The sequence below is a fragment of the Callionymus lyra genome, chromosome 12 (assembly GCF_982586985.1).
Source record: "Callionymus lyra chromosome 12, fCalLyr1.hap1.1, whole genome shotgun sequence".
NCBI classification, from domain to species: domain Eukaryota; kingdom Metazoa; phylum Chordata; class Actinopteri; order Syngnathiformes; family Callionymidae; genus Callionymus; species Callionymus lyra.
This window is the reverse complement of record NC_141829.1, coordinates 27,906,370-27,926,622: the sequence shown is the minus strand read 5'-3', so window position 1 is coordinate 27,926,622 and position 20,253 is coordinate 27,906,370. Positions and strand designations below refer to the sequence as shown.

The window sequence follows — 20,253 nt, the reverse complement described above, 5'->3', positions numbered from 1 at the left end:
TTTATATAGAGTCAAAGCAGGATGCAGCTTCAGCCATTGTCTTGCTCCTTCCAAATGTAGGAGTAAGGTTTCTCCCCTTTCTCGTCCTCATTCACACACTGTCCATGACCTTTTACACTCTGATGTTGAGACATGTTGGAGCATTCTAACAATTCCCCCTTTAATCATAATTGTATTACGATTACAACAAGTTACCCTTTGTTTGTGATTATATTTGACGATTCACATGTTTTGGGCAGCAAATTATTCCGTCTGATCACAATTTTTTTATGACCTGTTAAACTATGGCAAAAAGCAAGCAAGTTGCTTTCCATCTTTGTTTGTCCATCACCATACGGACTATAACTGGTCCCCTTTTACCAGTTGTTAGTGGCAAATACAAGCTGTAACAACCAAATATACAACTACCTTCAAAAAAGAAGAGCTGTGTGCGTGAAGTTATACAGTATGTGTTATGTAATAAACCATACTCTTGGGGACAGAGAAGCTGACATTGAATCACATTTGAAATCTATGTAGTTATTTCAGCAGCAAAATGATGGTCAAACTCTTTATTGTGGAAAAACGTACATCATTTCATGAGCGAACGAGCAATGGTTGTTTCGAGAGTATAATTTGTAAAGAGAATAGAAAGAGAAAAAGTACTTTTATAGTTTGAATTAAAACCAACAATAAAAACATATTAAGTGACAGGTTTCCTTGATTTTGTTGTGTTCACTCATAGATTTGGTTTTTGATCGCCATGATGCTCATTTGAAAAAAGCCAATTGAGCCATCTGACTTTGGACGTACTTGATGCATTCAATCTCACCACCATAGTTGCTGGGCTTTTGAAAGTGGATCATGATGTGTTCCAGAAGATCATCCTCTTTATTGCCTTCCATGACTTCAATCAGTATCGCTTGCTTTGGAGTCCCACAGAAGGTCTGAGACAATTCAAAGAAACAAACAAGGCTATGCGTTAGAAGGTTTAACAAATCATTTAATAATTTAGTTATTTAGACACACAATCTTAATAAGTATACCTGCGAACAAATGAACAGTCTAACAGTCAATGAATCTATTTATTTTCTTTCATCATTGTCAATGCAATAGTCTGGTGTTGCAAAAAAGGAGGAGGACACAATGAACAAACTTCAAGACATATAGTCAAAAAGGTTTGTGAACTACTGTCCATCTATTAAAAGTCACCTATCCTGTCGTCATAACTTGAAACTATTCTGGTTTTTACCTTTTTTTTTTTTTTAATTGGCTGACTGTACAAAAATGTTTCTAAAGCACTGTTGTCACATTGTGGTAATCGGTGATGTGCAGTGAGTTTCATGGTTGATGAGGCGCTATCTCCTATAGTGTCAGTTTAACAAGTATATAAATCCAAAAGGGTAACTTATTCAATTGTGTACTTGTTATTTAATATCTCGACAGCATTCTTCACACACTAATGCATGGTCTTGGGTGAAATTTTAAAAGTAAGTAAGGAAAGGTTATTTGTAAAGCGCTTTAACAATCAAAAACAATACACGGTTAAAATATATACTTCAAAGGCCAAGACACATAAGACAAACACAGGAGTCCCAGAAAATCAGGGAAAAGCTTGAACAAATAAGAATGTCAAATAGAAGATGTTTCTTGAAGGAGTCGGTAGACTCCATCAAACAAAGAGGGAGAGGAAGATCGTTCCAAAGATTAGGAGCAACAGCCTGGAAGGATTTCTCTCCTCTGGTCTGGAAGTGTGTGCGAGGAACCATCAGTAGATTCTGATCCACAGACCTTAGAGCCCGAGCTGGGGTGTAAGGCTGGATCAGATCACTGATGTCAGGAGGAGCCTGACCATGAATAGCTCTGAAAGTAAGAACCAGAATTTTAAAATTGATCCTAAAAGAAACTGGCAACCAGTGAAGAGTTTTAAGGATCAGGGAAATGTGAGTTATTCTGACAAGCTAACATGCTAGTTAGCAGCTATGTTAGCAGCTATGTTCACAGTTCAGACTTCATTCGCAGGTATGCCTTTCTGATTAATGTCTCATTTAACAGACTGATGGGATCCAGATGGATGTGTGTGTGTGTTTTATTCAAAATGAAGAACTGTTAAATCGTTAACATGCTGCTGAACATTATTTCAAGTTATTTCAAGTTGAGACTTGTTTTTTCTCCATTGTGTGTTGCTTTTCATAGTTCTTATTTGTATATGTCTATAGTAATGTATGTGTGAGATGTGTATGCATATATGTATATTTATGCAAAGTTTGAAGGTTTTTCAAGGGGGTTAGCGCGCATCCTATTTACGGATGCTTATGCTAGTTAGAATGAGGTGGTTGGAAGGGGGGGGTGTTTTTCTATTTCAGATGTGTGTTTTCTTTTTTTGTTCCTCTGTCATTTTACACCAGTAAACTTTTCTTTAACAGTTTTCCTCGGGCCTCTGCATCATTTTCATCCACCTTAATACCTGATTATTATATAACCTAATTTAACAGGTAAAATAGCACTGGGGTACACTAAATGTATAAGTCACACTTGTAAAGGACTTAATAATCCTATAAAACACAGCAATATCCTTCATCACCTAGGCTATCTAGAAGCAGAGGTTACTTTTTTACAAGAGAGGCATCTCAAATTCAGTGATCACCTCTGATTGAAGAAGGGTTGTTTTGGACAGATATTTCACAGCATAAGGCATTGCCATATTATTTCATAAATCTATTACTTTTATACATTCTAATACCATTTCGGACCCCAATGGGAGGTTTATTGTAGTAGTGGGCCACATCAACAATGTACCTTTTATTTTGTTAAACATGTATGCTCCCAATTGTGATGATGACTCCTTCTTCAAACGTTTATTTAACAATCTCCCTAGTTTACCATCTCACCATTTAATTATTGGCTTCAACTGTTGGCTTGATCCTCACCTAGACCGCTCTTCCCTCAACCGTGTCAACCTTTCACGCTCTGCTAAATTAACCGAATTTTTCATGTCAGATACAGGCATCTCAAATGTCTGGCGCTTCTTTGACCCCTCTAAGAGAGAATAAGAATCTATTTTTGACAGACGACAGACTCTTTTCTGAAGTTTCCTCGTGTATGTACAATGCGATAGTTATTTCAGCTCATGCACCAATCTCCATGTCATTACAACTAAAGCCTTCATACACTACTCGTCCACTGTGGCGTCTCAGCTCAAGGCTACTCTTAAAGGAAGATTTTGTGAGTTATATTGTGGAAAGAAATGGAGAATTTGTTAGCTCTGGGTATTTCTACTTCCCTTTTATGGGAGACTTAAGGCATTCATTAGAGGCAAGATTATATCCTTTAAAGGGCGTGAAAGAAATCTGAGAAGGGAAAAGTATCTTATCTGACAAACCGCATCTCTCAAATTGATGATTATGCCACATACCGATGCCCAGACTTATACAAACAACGCCTCACACTGCAAGCTGAATTTTTATATTCTTAATTCTCAAATGTTTGAACACGGGGACAAAGCATGTAACTGATAGCCCATCAGTTACAGCAGAGATCAAGATCCACACACCTTCAGGTCTCACATCAGATCCAATAAAAATAAACCATGAATTCAAGGGAATTTATGTATCCCTTTATTTATAAGATCTTGACCCCCCTCTTTCAGATTATGATCACTTTTTGATAAAATCAATTTTCCTCTATTGGCAAAATCTATTGTGGAGGAATTGGAGAAGCCGATAACCCTCATTGAAATTAAGAAAGCCTCATTAAAATTACAAAATGGGAAATGTCCCAGTCTTGATGGTTTCCCATCTGAGTTTTATAAAAACCTTTTCTGATAAATGTGCACCAATGCTGTTAGAAATGTTTAATGAATGTCTTAATAATTGTTTTCTCCCCCCTACTCTTTCACTAGCTTTGATTTCAGTTCTCGACTCTTGTGCCAGCTTTTTATAAGTCACTATATCTGATATCTGGCTCCAAATGGTTCCCACTCTTGTCTGTGCAGTGGGTATTGGCAGGTGCCTCTCAGCCCAGAGGCCAGGCCTTAAACTGTTTTTTGCACCGGGAGAGGTCTTTGGCAGTTCCTGGTTATTCCGTTCGGCCTGTGCAATGCCTGAGCGTCATGTGAATGGCTTATGGAAAGAGTGCTGGCTGATGTACCCCATCAGGAGTGTCTGGTTTACCTTGATGACATCTCAGTTCATGGGGCCTCTTTCCAGGCAGCCTTGGGAGCCCTCAGGCATGTTTTCCAGTGCATTAAGTCAGTAGGGCTAAAGCTAAACCCAGTGTTGTTTTATGAGGACAGAACTGTTCCTTGGACATCGAGTGGGAAGATAAGGTATCAGCACCTTGGAAGAGAATGTTTATGCAGTGAAGGACTGGCCGACCCCTGTGAATTTAAAGGAACTGAAGAGCTTCATTGGACTTGCATCCCACTACCAGAGGTTTGTACGGGGGTTCTCCTGCGTAGCTGCCCCACTTTTCTGCCTGCAACAAAATGGCCAAGACGTTGTTTGGACTGCTGAGTGCGAGCAGGCCTTTAACTCATTGAAGGAAGCCCTAACGGAGTCTCCGATCCTCGCACCACCCCGAGAGGATCTACCTTACGTGTTGGACACAGACGCCAGCGATGTCGGGATGGGGGTAGTGCTGAGTCAAGTGGGACCAGAGGAGGAAAAAGTGGTTGCTTATTTTAGTAATAGTTTTAAGAAGGTACTGTATGACAAGCAGGGAACTCCTCACCATTGTTAAGGCCAAAGGTAACTTCAGGTACTACCTGTGCGGCCAGGAGTTGTGCATACAGACCAATCGGCACTCACATTGCTACTGTCTTTTTTAAGGAACCTGAAGGCCAGATTTCACGTTGGCTGGAAGAGCTTGCCCTTTATATCTTTAAGGTGGAACACCGAGCAGGAACAAGGCACACAAATGCCATGTCTCATCGACCTTGTACAACGGATGGCTTACCAGTACTGTTAAAGAGGGAGGCTCGTCAGGTTGAACCCTCTGAGGAGAGGGGCTGCTGTCAGGGTGGAGAAGGAACAACTTACAGAGAAGTAGTATATTTATCCAGAAGAGTACATACTCCAACAGAGCCAAGACAATGACTTGGAACCAGTAATGCGGTTGGTGGAGCCCTGGGATGATATTGCAGCCTGCTTGCCTGCTACAAAGGACTGTTTTCTAAATTTGAGGCTTTAAAGGTCAATGATGGAGTCCCCAAGCATGCCTGAAAAGAGCCAACCACAGGAGAAGAAAGGTGGCAGATAGTGGTTCTTAGGGCTCCTAAGCAGGCAGTGCTGTCAACTTCTCATGGTTCTTTTGGTGCCATGTGTGATCGACTTGCCATACAGTAAACTGTACAGGCTGGTTTAAAGATTCCACAGAACAATGGCAAAACTGATGGCCATTGTCACAGCAGAGCAACAGAAGGACTGGGGTTTGCAGACCCCCCTCATCTTGATGGCCTACAGATCAGCTGTCCACGCCAGCCATGCTTATGCTGGGACGTGAACTCAGGATGCCGGCAGAAATTATGATTGGTAGACCTCCTGAGACACTGACTACAGCACCAGGCCCAGAGTACGCACGCAGGCTACAGGACCGCATGGAGTCAGCTCATGCTTTTGCACATGACCAGCTGCAAAAAACGGGAGTTGGACAGAAAAGGAATTATGATGTCAAGGCCGGAGGTCAGCAACTTGGTTTGGGTTTATAATTCAAGGAGGAAAAAGGGACATTCTCCAAAGCTAGACTCCCACTGTGTGGGCCCATGTGAAGTGTTAGAAAGACTGGGGGAAGTTGTGTACGAGGTTCAATTGTCCCCATGTGCGGCCCTTCACAGGTATTGATTAGTGCCATACAGAAGAGATGCGAGGTTTTACTGCACAATAGACTTACAAGGCAATCTCAGAGCAGCAAGACAGCAAAATAACAGTATTAAGAAGTGATTCCGCTCCCTTCTTCTCCATCTCTTCCCCCTATCTCACCTATGGTTCATCAGACGATTGGACCCAGCCCATAGTAGTAAACACCAACTCCAAGGAGGCCTAGGAGACGAAGACATACTCCAAGGCACCTCAAAGACTTTATTTGTGATCCCTAAGATAAAGGGATTTAGTAAGTAAGTAAGTAAGTAATTTTTATTTATATAGCGCTTTTCCAGACCAGGGTCACAAAGCGCTTAAACCAGGGGTGCTCACACTTTTTCGGTTCGCGAGCTACTTTTATAATTGTCAAGTTCAAAAGATCTACCTTCATCAAATTTGCTCAACGTAAGTGAGAACATACTCTACTCAGATGACTTGCACTGAATGAAGTGAATGATGATCAGTCATGATGGAAGGATGTGTGGATTTAATCATCTTCATATAAATACTGACTTACATAAATAACTAGATTCGAATAGTGCAGTCCGTGAGGTGCATATTTCCTCATAAGAAGATACTTTTCCTCTGAGAGTAACTTCCAAATATGTCCATGAGATCCATGAGACCTGGTCTTAAGCTCAGTATCAGCCTGTGTTAAATCTCATCCTCCACTTTCAGACTCATATGCACTAAGAATTGCATTGATTTCCTACTAAAAATGGTCGTTCATTCGAACCCAAATGGTGCACAAAAAATATTCATGTGTAAGAATCTGTGCTTGACACAAATTCAAGCCTTTTTCCTTTGTTCATCAAAATCAAAAAAGAATTCAGACGGGTTCATCCCTTTCAATGCCTCCATTTCAATATGTTGATCATATTTAAATGAAGACTTGAATTTCTCCATTTCTGTGATCATGAAAAAACAAAAACAAATGAAAACATGAATTCAAACTAACAGTTTATATTTGTTTATTTTAAAATGTCTGATATGAATCACACAAGTGGATTATTTAAAATTTAAAACATCTTCAGATGAAGTTTAACGAGAATAAAACTGTTAACCAGTAACTTCACATCATCATTGCTTTGTCTGATCGTCTCTGACGTCATTAGAATTTGTGTCTCACCTGCACCTGTTTAACGTGTTTGGGTTTCAGCGTATTCTTATTATATCGGTGAGATAAAGGTAATTTACAAATAGTCATCATGTGGTGGTGTATTAATGCAAGTGTGTTTTAAGGACGCGATCACAAAAGGAAAACCAGCATTTGTTGCTTTCATTGGAACCTGCAGCTTAACTTTGATGGAACTGACGTCATGTATCTGTGACTCTCATAGAAAGGGCCGGGTCTAGACAGGCATCAGAATCAGAATCAGAATCAGAAAACCTTTATTAGTCCCGCGAGGGGAAATTCGGTTTAACAACAGCAAGAGAAATAAAAACACCCAGAAATAAAAACGAGAAAGAAAATCTAAATAGAATAAAAGATAAATCTGCGCTATATATTATATACACAATCATATTTACATAAATAACAAGAGGTGCAGTTACATAGTTATCTTGGTGTGTAGTCTGATGGCAGCAGGGAGGAAAGACCTGCGGTACCTCTCCCTCACACACCGGGGATGGAGCATCCTATCACTGATGGAGCTCCTCAATGCCCTCAGTGTGTGCTGGAGAGGGTGAGACAAGTTCCTCCTCATGGAGCCCAGCTTGCTCCGCATCCTCCCTCCAGTCACTTCCTCCACAGGATCCAGGGGGCGCCCTAGGACGTAACCGGCCTTCTTAATAAGGCTGTCCAGTTTAGCCCTATCCTTTGCTGTCATGCTGCTCCCCCAGCAGACCACACCGTTGAAGATGGCAGAGGCCACTGCTGAGTCATAGAATGACTTCAGGAGTGGCCCCCGGACACCAAACGACCTCAACCTCCTGAGCAGGTAGATTCTACTCCGCCCTTTTTTATAAAGAGCAGCAGTGTTATCCACCCAGTCCAGGCGGTTGTTGAGGTGAACACCCAGGAACTTGTAAGTCGTGACAATCTCAATGTCCTGTCCCTGGATGTTCAGTGGTGAGGGGGAGATGGAGGGACACCGCCGGAAATCCACAATCAACTCCTTAGTTTTGCTGGAGTTGATCTGAAGGTGGTTTTCCAGGCACCAGTCAACAAAGTCCTGGACAAGTCCCCGGTACGGCCCGTCATCTCCGTCCCTAATGAGGCCGACGATGGCGGAGTCGTCCGAGAACTTCTGCAGGTGACTGGTGGGAGACAGGTGTTGGAAGTCTGCAGTGTACAGTGAAAAGAGGAACGGTGCTATCACTGTTCCCTGGGGGACCCCTACACTGCACAGTACAGTCTTCGAAACACCATCCCGGGTCCTCACGAACTGTGGACGGTTGGTGAGGTAGTCCACAATCCAGTCCGTGAGGTGAGTGTCCGCTCCAGACAGCTCCAGCTTGTTCCTCAGGATGTTTGACCTGATGGTATTGAAAGTAAGTAAGTAAGTAAGTAATATTTATTTATATAGCGCTTTTCGAGACCAGGGTCACAAAGCGCTTTAACAAACAAAACAATACTCAAAACAGTACATACTTCAAAGATCAAGACAACACCGAGAACAACACAGGAGTTCGAGAAATTCAAGGAAAAGCCTGAACAAATAGAAACGTCTTAAGATGTTTCTTAAAGGAGTCAGTAGACTCCATCAAGCACAAAGAGAGAGGAAGATTGTTCCAAAGCTTAGGAGCAACAACCTGAAAAATTTCTCTCCTCTGGTCCTGAGCCGTGTGCGTGGAACCATAAGTAGATTCTGATCCACAGACCTCAGAGACCGAGCTGGGGTGTAAGGCTGGATCAGATCAGTGATGTAAGGAGGATCCTGACCATGAATAGCTCTGAAAGTAAGAACCAGAATTTTAAAGTTGATCCTGAAAGAAACTGGAAGCCAGTGAAGAGTTTTAAGGATCGGAGAAATGTGAGTTCTCCTACTTGAGCGGGTCAGAATTCTTGCTGCAGAGTTCTGAATCAACTGCAGACGAGACAGCTCCTTCTTGTTAAGACATGAAAACAAACTGTTACAATAGTCCAGACGAGAAGAAACAAACGCATGGATTACAAGCTCCAGATCATGTTGTGACAACATTTTCCTAAGTTTAGAGATTTTTCTCAGTTGAAGGAAACAGTTTCTGGTCAGTTTTCTGCAGTGTTGAACAAGAGACATGTCTTTATAAAATACAACACCCAGGTTTCTCAGGCTCAGTTTGACAGACTGACCTAAGTCACCCAAGTACTGACTCAACCCTGGAATCTTATCATCAGGAGCAATCACCAGAGTTTCAGTTTTGTCCACATTAAGCTGTAAAGTGTTTTCACTCAGCCATTGTTTGATTTCTAGCAAACAATTGACTAAGCTGTTCAGCCTTTGGGGCTCAGTTGGGTCAAAAGAGCAGTAGAGCTGGACGTCATCAACAAAAATGTGATAAGGTAAGGTAAGGTAAAACTTTATTGATCCCTCAGGAGGTCTCCTTTGGGAAATTGTTTGAAGAAACATCTGGAAATCTCTGAATGATTTTACCAAGGGGAATCAAGTACAGCAAAAACAATAAAGGACCCAGAACAGAACCTTGAGGGACTCCTCACAACAGATCTGCCGATTCAGACCTCATTTGATTGGCAGATACACTAAAACTGCGCCCAGAAAGGTAAGATGAGAACCATTCTTACACAGACCCAGACAGTCCCACTTCATCCCTTAGTCTTCTCAGCAGGATCTGGTGATCAACTGTGTCAAAGGCTGACGACAGATCCAAGAGAACCAGAACAGTGAATTTACCAGAGTCAGCCGACATCATGATGTCACTGGACACTTTCAATAAAGCTGTCTCCGTAGAGTGATGTTTACGGAAGCCAGACTGAAACTTCTCATGGATGTCGCTCTGATCCAGGAACAAAGACAGCTGCTCAGACACCACCTTCTCCAAGATCTTGGACAAGAAAGGGAGCTTAGAAATAGGCCTGAAATTACTGAGGTCAGTTGGGTCTAAGCCTGGTTTTTTGAGCAGAGGCTCCACAATGGCATGTTTAAATACATTGGGAAAAACCCCTGTGGAAAGGGAGAGGTTCACCATATTGGTAACCCAGGGGCCAATTACATCAAATACTTTGATAAAAAGCCTACAAGGAAGGACGTCATCTGAGCAAGAGGAGGGTTTCATCTTGTTCACTAGTGCTGAAATATCACCCAAAGATACAGCAGTGAAGGATGACCAAGAGGAGGAGATGGGCTCAGAGACAGTAGGGGTTCCCAACAAAGGGGGAGAGATTTTCTCTTTGATCAATTTAATTTTGTCAATGAAAAATCTCAACAATGCATTGCTGTCAGCTTCACAGAAGACCGGCGTGAATTGAGGAGCAGGAGACACGAGAGAATTAATCGTGTCAAACAAAACTTTGGGGTTTTTCCTATTTGCTGCTACCAGTTTTCTGATGTAATCAGATCTAGCAGTTTCTACCATCTCATTGTAAGAAGTCAACAGATCCCTGAGGTGAAGTCTGTGCACCTCAAGTTTAGTAGACTTCCAGAGACGCTCAGTCTTTCGACAAAGTCTCTTCAGACTCAGGAGATCTTCATTTGTCCAAGGGCACCGTTTTTTCTGAATTTTCAAGTTCGATTTAACAGGTGCCACTTGATCCAGTATTTCAACACAATGACCAGTGAAACAGTGAATCAAACTGTCCACGTCTGGACAGTCATCAAAGGAAAGACGGTCAAACATAGCAGAAAAACTGTCTGCAGTATCGGCTGAGATGACACGCCTCTGAGACCTAACTTTCAAAGGCTTAGGTTCAGGGATGAAGTCCAGGTTGAACAAGACAAGAGAATGATCACTCAGATGGACATCATGTACAGATACATTAGAAATGTCCAGGCCAAGAGTAAAAACTAAGTCTAAAATGTGGCCTTTTTGATGAGTGGGTTCAGAAACATGTTGCTCAAAATTAAAGGCTTCAGTTAAAGTTAAAAGTTCTTTAGCAGAACAAGATGTGACGTCATCAACATGAAGATTAAAGTCTCCAAGAATAAGAACAGATTCCATCTGAATAATGGAAGATAAGAAGTCACTAAAGTCTTTCAAGAACACCGCCGCAGGACCAGGCGGACGGTAGATTGACACACAATAGAAAGGTCTTGTAGAACCAACCAAGATCATCTGAGACTCAAAAGAAGTGAATTCCTGTGTCTGAATCACTTTGCAAGAACAACTCTCCCTAAAAACAGTAGCAAGACCTCCTCCACGACCAGAGAGGCGAGGCTTCCCCAGGACAGCGCTCCCTACTGGACAGAGTTCGTTCAGATGAATAAACTCTTCCTCTCTCTGCCAAGTCTCAGAAAGACATAATAAATCCAAATTAACTCTTGTGAAAAGATCATTAAGAATAAAGGATTTATTAGTAATGGAGCGAACATTAAGAAGTCCCACATTCAGCACCGATGACGTCACTGACGACGCCGCGTCACTGACAGGCGCGCAGAGCGGGATCTTTTGAAGCGAACAGCGGTCACGTGGGTACCAGCTGTCACTGAAGTTCAACTCGGTTGTAAAAGTCGAATTAAAGAGAGGAAATGAAAAAATCTTACCACCTTTCGTTGAGGTCTGGACAGACGGCAGCGCTGATGTGTCGTCACTCACAGTGAGAGGAATGTCGATCAAACATCGATGACGTTCGATGACGTCAGAGTTGTTCCGAGCGATCGCAACTGCACGTCTCATCCTGACCTGAACTCCAGCCCGACTCGATCCCTTGTGGAAATCGCCCGGTACTCGAGAGATCAGAAGATATTCCACAGAGTCCGAGTCGATGAGAAGCGGAGCCGGAAACACGTTCACCGGATGTTGGTAACTGTCGCGAGTGAAGTCCTCCATCGACTCTCTGATGTTGAGAAGAGCATCACGATCATAGATCCGAGATGCTTGAGACATATCTTAAGTGATATGAGCATAATATCCGGACAAGTAGTCGTTAAAACGACTGTTTTTGGCAATTATTGCAGGAGCTCACGTTTCAAGCAGCCGATCAAAGGCTCACCGGAAGCGGACATATGAAAGCACTGCTTAGATCCAGGAAAAGGATCCTCACAGTGCTTCCAGGCGACTCCAGGTGAGAAAGTGCTCGGTAGAGAAGGAAGATGATGGCGTCCTCCACGCCGATGTCAGGTTGGTAGGCAAACTGCAACGGATCCATGGAGGAGCGCACCAGAGGACTGAGGACTCAGGTAACTAAGGACCAGCCGCTCCAGAGCCTTCATAAGGTGGGATGTCAAGGCCACAGGTTTGTAGCAGCTGGGATCCTTAGGGTGCTGAGTCTTCGACACCGGTACCACACAGGACGTCTTCCACAGTAGTGGAACTCTTCCCAGGGTCAAGCTCATGTTGAACAGAAGTCCAACAATTTCACTTAACTGGTCAGAGCACGTCCTGAGTACTTTGCCACCGATGCCGTCTGGTCCAGGGGCCTTTGTTGTCTTGGTTCTCCTAAGATGATTTCTCACCTGGAGAGGTGTGAGGGACAGGCTGGGGTGGGGGGGCATTGTCCCCTGTGGAGTCAGCGGGGGGGCTGAAACAATACAAGCTCGGGGGAGAGGAGAAGGTAAGTGTAGAGGTGAGAATGGTGGAAGAGCAGGGGGGGAAGCCGACACCTCAAACCTTGAAAAATAACTGTTTAAGTTGTCGGCCCAATTTTTATCCCCCGCTGCTACAGAGAGCCTGGTCTGATGTCCGGATATGGATTTCAAACCTCTCCAGACATCTCTGGTGTTGTTGTTGGCCAGACTCTCTTCCATCCTCCTCCTGTACCTCCCCTTTCCCTCCCTGATCTTTCTTCTCAGCTCCTTCTGGACTGCCATCAGATCCTCTTTGTTTCCTGACGTAAAGACTCTCTTCTTCTCCTTTAAGAGAGCCTTTATATCAGGATTAATCCAGGGTTTGTTGTTGGAGAAGCATCGTACAGTTCTGGTTGGTACAATGCTCTCCACACAGAAGTTTATGTAGTCCGTGACACATGAAGTTAGTCCGTCAATATCCTCCTTGTGGGACTCACTGAAGATGCTCCAGTCCGTGGTCTCAAAGCAGACCTGCAGAGCTTCCTCAGCTTCTTCAGACCACTTCTTGACTGAGCAAGTCACTGCTGGTTGCCTGCTCACAAGTGGCTTGTAAACAGGTAGGAGATGGACCAGACAGTGGTCAGCTCGTCCCAAAGGAGGAAGGGGGGATGATAAATAAGCGTCTTTAGTGTTCGCATAAAAAAGGTCCAGTGTGTTATTGTCTCTGGTGGCACAAGTGACGTACTGCGTGAATTTGGGCAGACAGGAGGAAAGCGATGCGTGATTAAAATCACCGGAGATGATAAAGAGGGCCTGAGGGCTGTGAGTCTGTAACCTGTTCACTACTCCAGTGATGACGTCACATGCTGCCTCCACGCTCGCCGACGGTGGAATGTACACAAGCACCGCGACAACATGTGAAAACTCCCGTGGCAAGTAGAAGGGTCTCAGACTCAGCGCCAAAAGTTCAAAGTCAGGACAGCAGTGTTGATCCTTTAAAGTGACGTGCCTGGGAAGGCACCACTTCTCGTTGATGAACACTGCCAGTCCTCCGCCCTTTCTCTTCCCGCTCATCTCCGTCCGGTCCGCGCGTAATAAGCAGAATCCATCCAGCGCAGCAATCGCGCCCCTGTGTGGTTCTGGTTCAGCCACGTCTCCGTGAGCATCAGCATGCTGCACCGTCGATATTCCGGGTCGAACCTGGTCGCCGCCGCGAGTTCGTCCATCTTGTTTGGCAGAGATCTCACGTTGCCCATGACGACGGACGGCAGCGCCGGTCGATAAGCTCTCCTCAGCTCCCGGCGTTTAACTCCGGGAGCTGAGGGGGCAGCCACAAATCTTGAGGGGGCATTGTGCCAGGCCCCCTCTTGCCCCTGCCTAGACCCAGCCCTGGTTTGAGGGGGCACAACATTTATTTGAGGGGGCCAGGCCCCCTCTTGCCCCTGCCTAGACTCGGCCCTGCTAGTAGAGAAGACCTCAAGCGATCAAACGCGCATTATTTTGTTCGATATATTATTTTTTTTAAAAACAGGCTTATAATTCTATATCGTTTTTCTGAACTGCGTAAAATGACTGTCGCACGTTTTGCTCTTTTTATTCTCGATTCATATGAACTTTGCCGAGCGTTCAGTGGAAGAGGCAGAAGCTCTGATTGGCTGCTGTGCATGTCAATCAAATTGTCAACCAATCGACCGGTCGATCGCGATATTTAAATCATATTTAAATTAACCAGAGTCCGTGATTTTTCTCTACGCGAAGAGAATAAACTAATAAAAACATGAAGTTAAACTGGATTAATAGTTTATATTCGTTCATTTAAAACATTTCTGACAAGAATCACATACTTAAATTTAAATTATTGCAGACAAGCTTCGGTGTACATTTTTATATTTTACATTCATTATTAATGCGAATACTTTATTAAAAGACACAATCAGGGGCTTGTTTGAAACATCTTAAAATGGAGTTTAACAAGAATAAAACTGTAAATCTGTAACTTGGTGCGCTGAGTAGTGATGATGAAGATGAAGATGGTCTGATCGTCCGAGCTTCATATGAATGTGTGGCGCAGCTGCGCAACAAACCCACAAATTCTTATTACATTTATGAAATAAAAGTGTTTTGTTTACAAATCACAAATGAACAAATCGTATTGTGACGGTGTATTTATACAAGTGTGTTTTTCAAGGAGATGGCGCCGATCATGTGATCACATCAGGGAAAATTTAGCTGCAGCTTCAGTTTGATCAAATGGATGTGATGTTCCACAACAACGTCTGTGACTCTTGTAGAGAAAGACTTGAAGTGATCAGAAGCTGATCATTTAGTTTGTTATACTATAAAAACAAGCTCTTAGTTCCTTAAAAAAGGTTCTGAATAGCGTGAAATAGCGGATTCAAATATTCAGTACAAAACGATCAATGTTGTCTTGATAAATAAAGATCATCCATTTGGTGAATGAGAACATAATTATAGGTTTGTGCATAATTGAATATCCACTCATGTAACTAAAAACATGTGTGTATGTGTGTGTTTATTTTTCATCAGTATTGATCGTTAATGTAACTCTGATGTAAGAGTCTCAACGTGACTAGTGAGGCTGACATACATCTGAACAGTATAAAAGGACGTACACGACATACAAATGTGTTGGGAAGTCCGACCTTTTTAACACTCTTTTTCTTATTGATACATATGGACTTTGACGTTGAAAAGCAATTCTGAGTGTTCTTAGTACATGAGGCCCCAGGTGTTGTATGGCCATTGAGAATTTTAATCGTGTATCAAAACCTATAGGAAACTCACCTGAAACTGGAGCAGTTGGTAGTTGTACATGGGCTCAACCTTCACCATCTCTTTTTTGCAGAGACCCACATGGTATTTTCCTCTCTTGGCAAGATCCTCTGAAACTATAAAATTAGAATGTTGACCACACCCTTTTCCAATCAAAGAAACAAACCCACATTGTCGTCAAATTATTAAAAAACCCGATGGACTACTCTCTCTTTTACATTACTGATGCACTTTCAGCAATACATTAGTCACATATCTGTACACAAATGCATCCATTTGTCTTCTACTGCTAATGCAAGGTCAGGAAACAAATGGCTTCGCACTGGCACTGTTTCAACTACACCTTAGACATTGTATTAGTATACAGGGTTGAAAGTATCAAGGGTTAAGGGTCACTAAAATGTCTCTGCTCCTCTCACCCATTGCAATTCCAGTGTACAAGAGATTGTTCATGTGTAGATTGATAATAGACCTTGAACTGTGTTTTAAAATGTGTCAAGTTATATTAAGTTATATTGAATAGTATATTGTATGTCTTTGTACATTACACATTTGCTATCTATGTAAAACAAGAAACAAGATTTTATATTGCATAGCACTTCTAAAATGCAGTTGATCAATATCCAATATATTAACATGCACATCTTTACAACAAGCTATTTGATTCAAGTATCAGGTAAGTTTGTACCAGATGTGTGCAGAAAGGTGATGACTGCAGTCCCAGCTTTCACATCGTACTCCACACTCTCCACTTCTCCTCCTCCAGTGCTCTTTCTGCCGAAACAAAGCTCTAGTCTGTCCTTGATTCTCTCTTCAGGCATGACTGCAGGGATGTTGGTGATCTTCAGCTTCTTTTTTGGAACATCAAGATGAATCTAGAGCACACAGATTTTATTTGGTGATTTGAATATCGTAAATTATTAAAATGCATCTTTCGATGAAAATATTTACAGGTGACTCCCATATGCGTATATATCCCTTCTGCAGAGTCAAACCCACATAGCACTTTCCAGTTAAATTTGATTTACTGCTCACCTCATTGTGCCCAATCTCTAGTATTTATTTTAAGCCTGCCATCTCTCGCTTCGTGTTTTTTTCCTTTTGCTCTGCCTTATACATATAAAAAATAAATATTGAATATTAAGCCAGAAAAACCCCACAACAAAAAAATCACATTTTCACTAAACATTTGTTTAAGATTATGTCTTATCCTAATTTTATGTCAAGACTACTCCTCGCAAGACTGAAGGCTATTGTGAAAACTGAAGGGTTTCCAGACTACTCCACAAACAACCTGTATGTGCATTTGTTACCAACATTTTTTGGGGAGTTGGTTACATGCTACCTTTAAAAAGTAGTGAACTGCAATTTGACACACTACCATGAATCAGGAATCAAGTGGTGACTGGTAAAGCTACTAACTGTGTTATACTGTGAAGGTCATGACTTTTCAAAATTAAACAAATAATTTCTGAAAATATATGAAGACAAAAAAATGAATTCAAAATATTCGCACTACTAATTACAAATGAAAACAACTTAAATATAATTATCAAACTATGAACAAATAAAAGAAAGTTAGGGTTTGTTCATACCTCAAACTGAACCATGGGTTCCATGGTTATTCTCCTTGGCTTCACAGACAATTCAGACAACTCATAGGGCACTGAGCATTTGGGAAGCTTCATGATTTGAGTAGCAACTATTGAGAGAAAATATTCCCATTTATTCATATCCATTCCAAATAAGCAAGCATGGGATTTAAAAGCTTCATGCAAAAAAGTTTAAAAACATAAGCACTATGCAGGTATTTTATAATGTACGATAGATAAACGAAAAAGTTACCAATCATTTATTTTTAAACGCTTACTATATATAATATTTATCACATAATTTACAACATAAATGAATACACTAAAACCCCCAAAAAAGATAAACAAATAAAACAATAAAAACACCAACAGTAAATTTAAGAGAAACCACATATATCTATACCTGTGACCATGCACACGTTCACAACATACTGTACATTAGTATGGAAGAAAATGCGTAAAGGAAGCAAGACTATGACATTGGTACCTTTCTGTTCTTCAAAAGCTATAATTGCATGTCCTCCTCTGAGCAGCAGTGTTGGTTTCTGGATAATTTCAAACACTTCTCTGACAGATTTGAAATTATCAGCACTCTCTTCCAAATTACGTGCAGTGAATTTTACCTCTACATGTGGAATCTGAGCATCAACCTGTATATGGAGGAAAATAAAAACATAATTGAGTAAATAAAGTCCGTGGATGTCGCTCTGATCCAAAAACAATGTATCACTCTGTACTATAAAAAATGGTTTGTTTAAGGGACACATTCAAACACACAGTCTTTCAATTATTTGAACATGTTCTCAACAATTGTTAAAACATTGAATTGAGCTTATTATTTTTGGAAGGAGCTTCTGCAGACACTTGAAAGAAAGACCATATCAGATTACGATTATGGACAATTTATATGAATAAGGACAATTTAAGGCTTCTTTGTCTTTGTCCAGACCAGTTAATTGTATCAAAGTACTTCAGCCATGATAGAAAGTAATGCAAATGCCGTTTTTCCGCCCACTGCTGTAAAGCAATATAGTGGTCCACTCGATGCCAGGTCTGGTTGCCTGGTCTAAATTATGCAGTGAGGAATTAGAATTATAGTCAGAGGGTTCTATTGAGCACGTCGAGACTGTTCAAAATGCAACCAGTCATTACAAGAAACACGAAGAAAAGTAAATGTTCTGCTTTAGGTCAGTGACATGTAAAGACATTCTGTGGGTGCCGCAGAATGGCTATTATCTTTATTCATTATTCTATTCTGTACTGACGACACACAAAAATACTATGTTGTATTTACAATACTGGCAATAAAAGTATATGATTCTGATTCTAAAAGTAAAAAAAGAAAGTAAAATTGCTGCCAAATGATCCTCTATGCTGAACAACCTATGTCTATAGTGAAAACGACATTTGAGTGGGTAATTGTTAAATTAAAATGCAATCATCTTTGGAAGTTTGGTGCATTTATCTAATGGCCACTAAAGGTACGATGCACTTCTGGGCTTAATTATTGTGAATGGGTCACAATTTATCAAGCTTCTTTGCTGCCTAGGTTTCCCATGTCTCTATGCTTATCTACCTTTCTTCCTACCTGAACTTTAAAATAATAAATGGCACTTCCGGAACTCATATTCTGCATATTCACTTTCAAATGAATTAATAGTGTCAGTCATAACTTCCGGTCTGTAATTATTGCAATGGTTTATATTTATATAAAAAAAAGCTATGTACCTGAAATTTCTGCTTCAGTTTGGTAGCCTCTGCTTTCTTGGCTTCCAGCTCATTTTGCCATCTCTTTGAATCATTGTGCATATCCAGTTTGACACTACTCAAAGTCCCAATTTGCTCCTACAAAAAGGAAAGTTATTTTGAATTCAAGAAACCAGAAAAACCTGAAAACATTTTACCTGAATGGTTTTCATTTCCTCTGCAAATGCTTCCTTGCAGTCTTTTTGTTCTTTGACGATTGCAAGAATCCCTTGCTGGGCATTGGCTTTTGCATCTTCTCCATCAATTTTTTCCAACAGCATTTTTCCCTTTCGATTATCTGCCTTATCAACCATTTTCTAAAAAAAGTTAGACCTCATTATTGGCAATACAGAAAAACAGAAATAATTTAATATATAGTTAGTCCCATATTTGCCCACTGTCCCTCTGGTTGGACTTACTCTAAAAAGATAGCACATTTCAATAATTTATGCAGAAGCCCTTTTTAAAGACCTTTTTAGAAGTGCACTGTTGGGGGAGGATTTGAGTATGACTGTCAATTCAAAGGGCTGCTTTCAGAAAAATGACAGTGGGAGAGCAAGATTTTAGTGTCATGTCGATTTATGAGATTACTAAGAGAGAGAGTGTGAACATGATGAATGAAGTTTTGATTCACGTTTGAAGTGGGTTTAAAAGTCTCTGAAAAAGCTATATAATGTTGAATTGAAGGATCAGTAAAATATTGAACTTTGCTGGTGATGGACATGCATAGTAAACCTTATGTAAACCTTGAAACAAATAGACTATCAGCTTATCAATTACATTTGTCAAATTCAAACTCAAAGCTGTCATGTTGTACTACAGTGATAACAGCAAGCTTACTGTGTTGTTGCTGCCACAAGTTTCCTTCATCAGAATCTGAATCTAAGCTATGTAGTCTAAATATCCAATATTCATCTGTGCACGTCCCTGTGGTCAACAGAGGTTGACCAAAGGGAAGATGTGATGCTGGTTTAAAGCCCAATGAATTAACTTGACGCAGGTAAAGATTGAACACCAACAAGAACCAGTCACAAGAGAGTTGATGGTTATTTGACTGAAATTATTAGATAATTAAGAAATGTTTAATTTCATCATGTACATTTATATGACATCACACAAACACTTGTAGTCCCTTTGAGTTAATGTTTTTGTGAACGTGTGTTTAGTTCTGTGAATTGGTTCAGTCATTTCAGTGATTGTGTATTCTGTTATTTGAATTGGTTGAGTTGTTTCAGCAATTGTGTGTTTTGTTTTGTGATTGGGTTGAATTGTTTCAGCAATTGTGTATGTTGTCTCTTGAATTTGTAATAGTGATTGTTTTTTTAATTGTTTTGTTCTCTGAATTGGTTAATTTTGTTTTACACCTCTTTGTCACCGTACAATTGTGTACACAGAAATGTAATAAAAAAAACTAGAAGCCCCAAAATGAATAGTTGTGAATTTTTGTCAAAAAGTAAATACTATACCTTCAAGGTGATCAGTTCCTCCTTGAATTGATCAAGTCCAGCTTCGGTTTTATCGGAGTTGTTAGTTTGATCCATTGTGCGAATGTGATGTTCTCTAAAAAAGACAATAGAGCAGATATTTGTTCTATCAAATGTCGATCAGAAGGGCAGACAAGCTAACATTAACGTCAGAGTGAAAGTGAAAGCCACATAGGCGTATAACGTCACAAGACCTTTC

General features: G+C 41.0%; 1 protein-coding gene across 1 annotated transcript; it reads right to left on the bottom strand.

Annotated features, from left to right (window-relative positions):
• Positions 1-536: 536 nt before the first annotated feature.
• Positions 537-20,234, bottom strand: nmi (N-myc (and STAT) interactor). The gene is made up of 8 exons (XM_087804165.1): positions 20,037-20,234; positions 18,729-18,887; positions 18,553-18,669; positions 17,312-17,474; positions 16,828-16,934; positions 15,921-16,107; positions 15,245-15,348; positions 537-926 (listed from the first exon to the last, which is right to left on the bottom strand). Exons 1-8 carry the CDS (start codon positions 20,109-20,111, stop codon positions 750-752), a joined length of 1,089 nt encoding a protein of 362 aa, XP_087660291.1. The 5' UTR covers positions 20,112-20,234; the 3' UTR covers positions 537-749.
• Between the last annotated feature and the right edge of the window lie 19 nt (positions 20,235-20,253).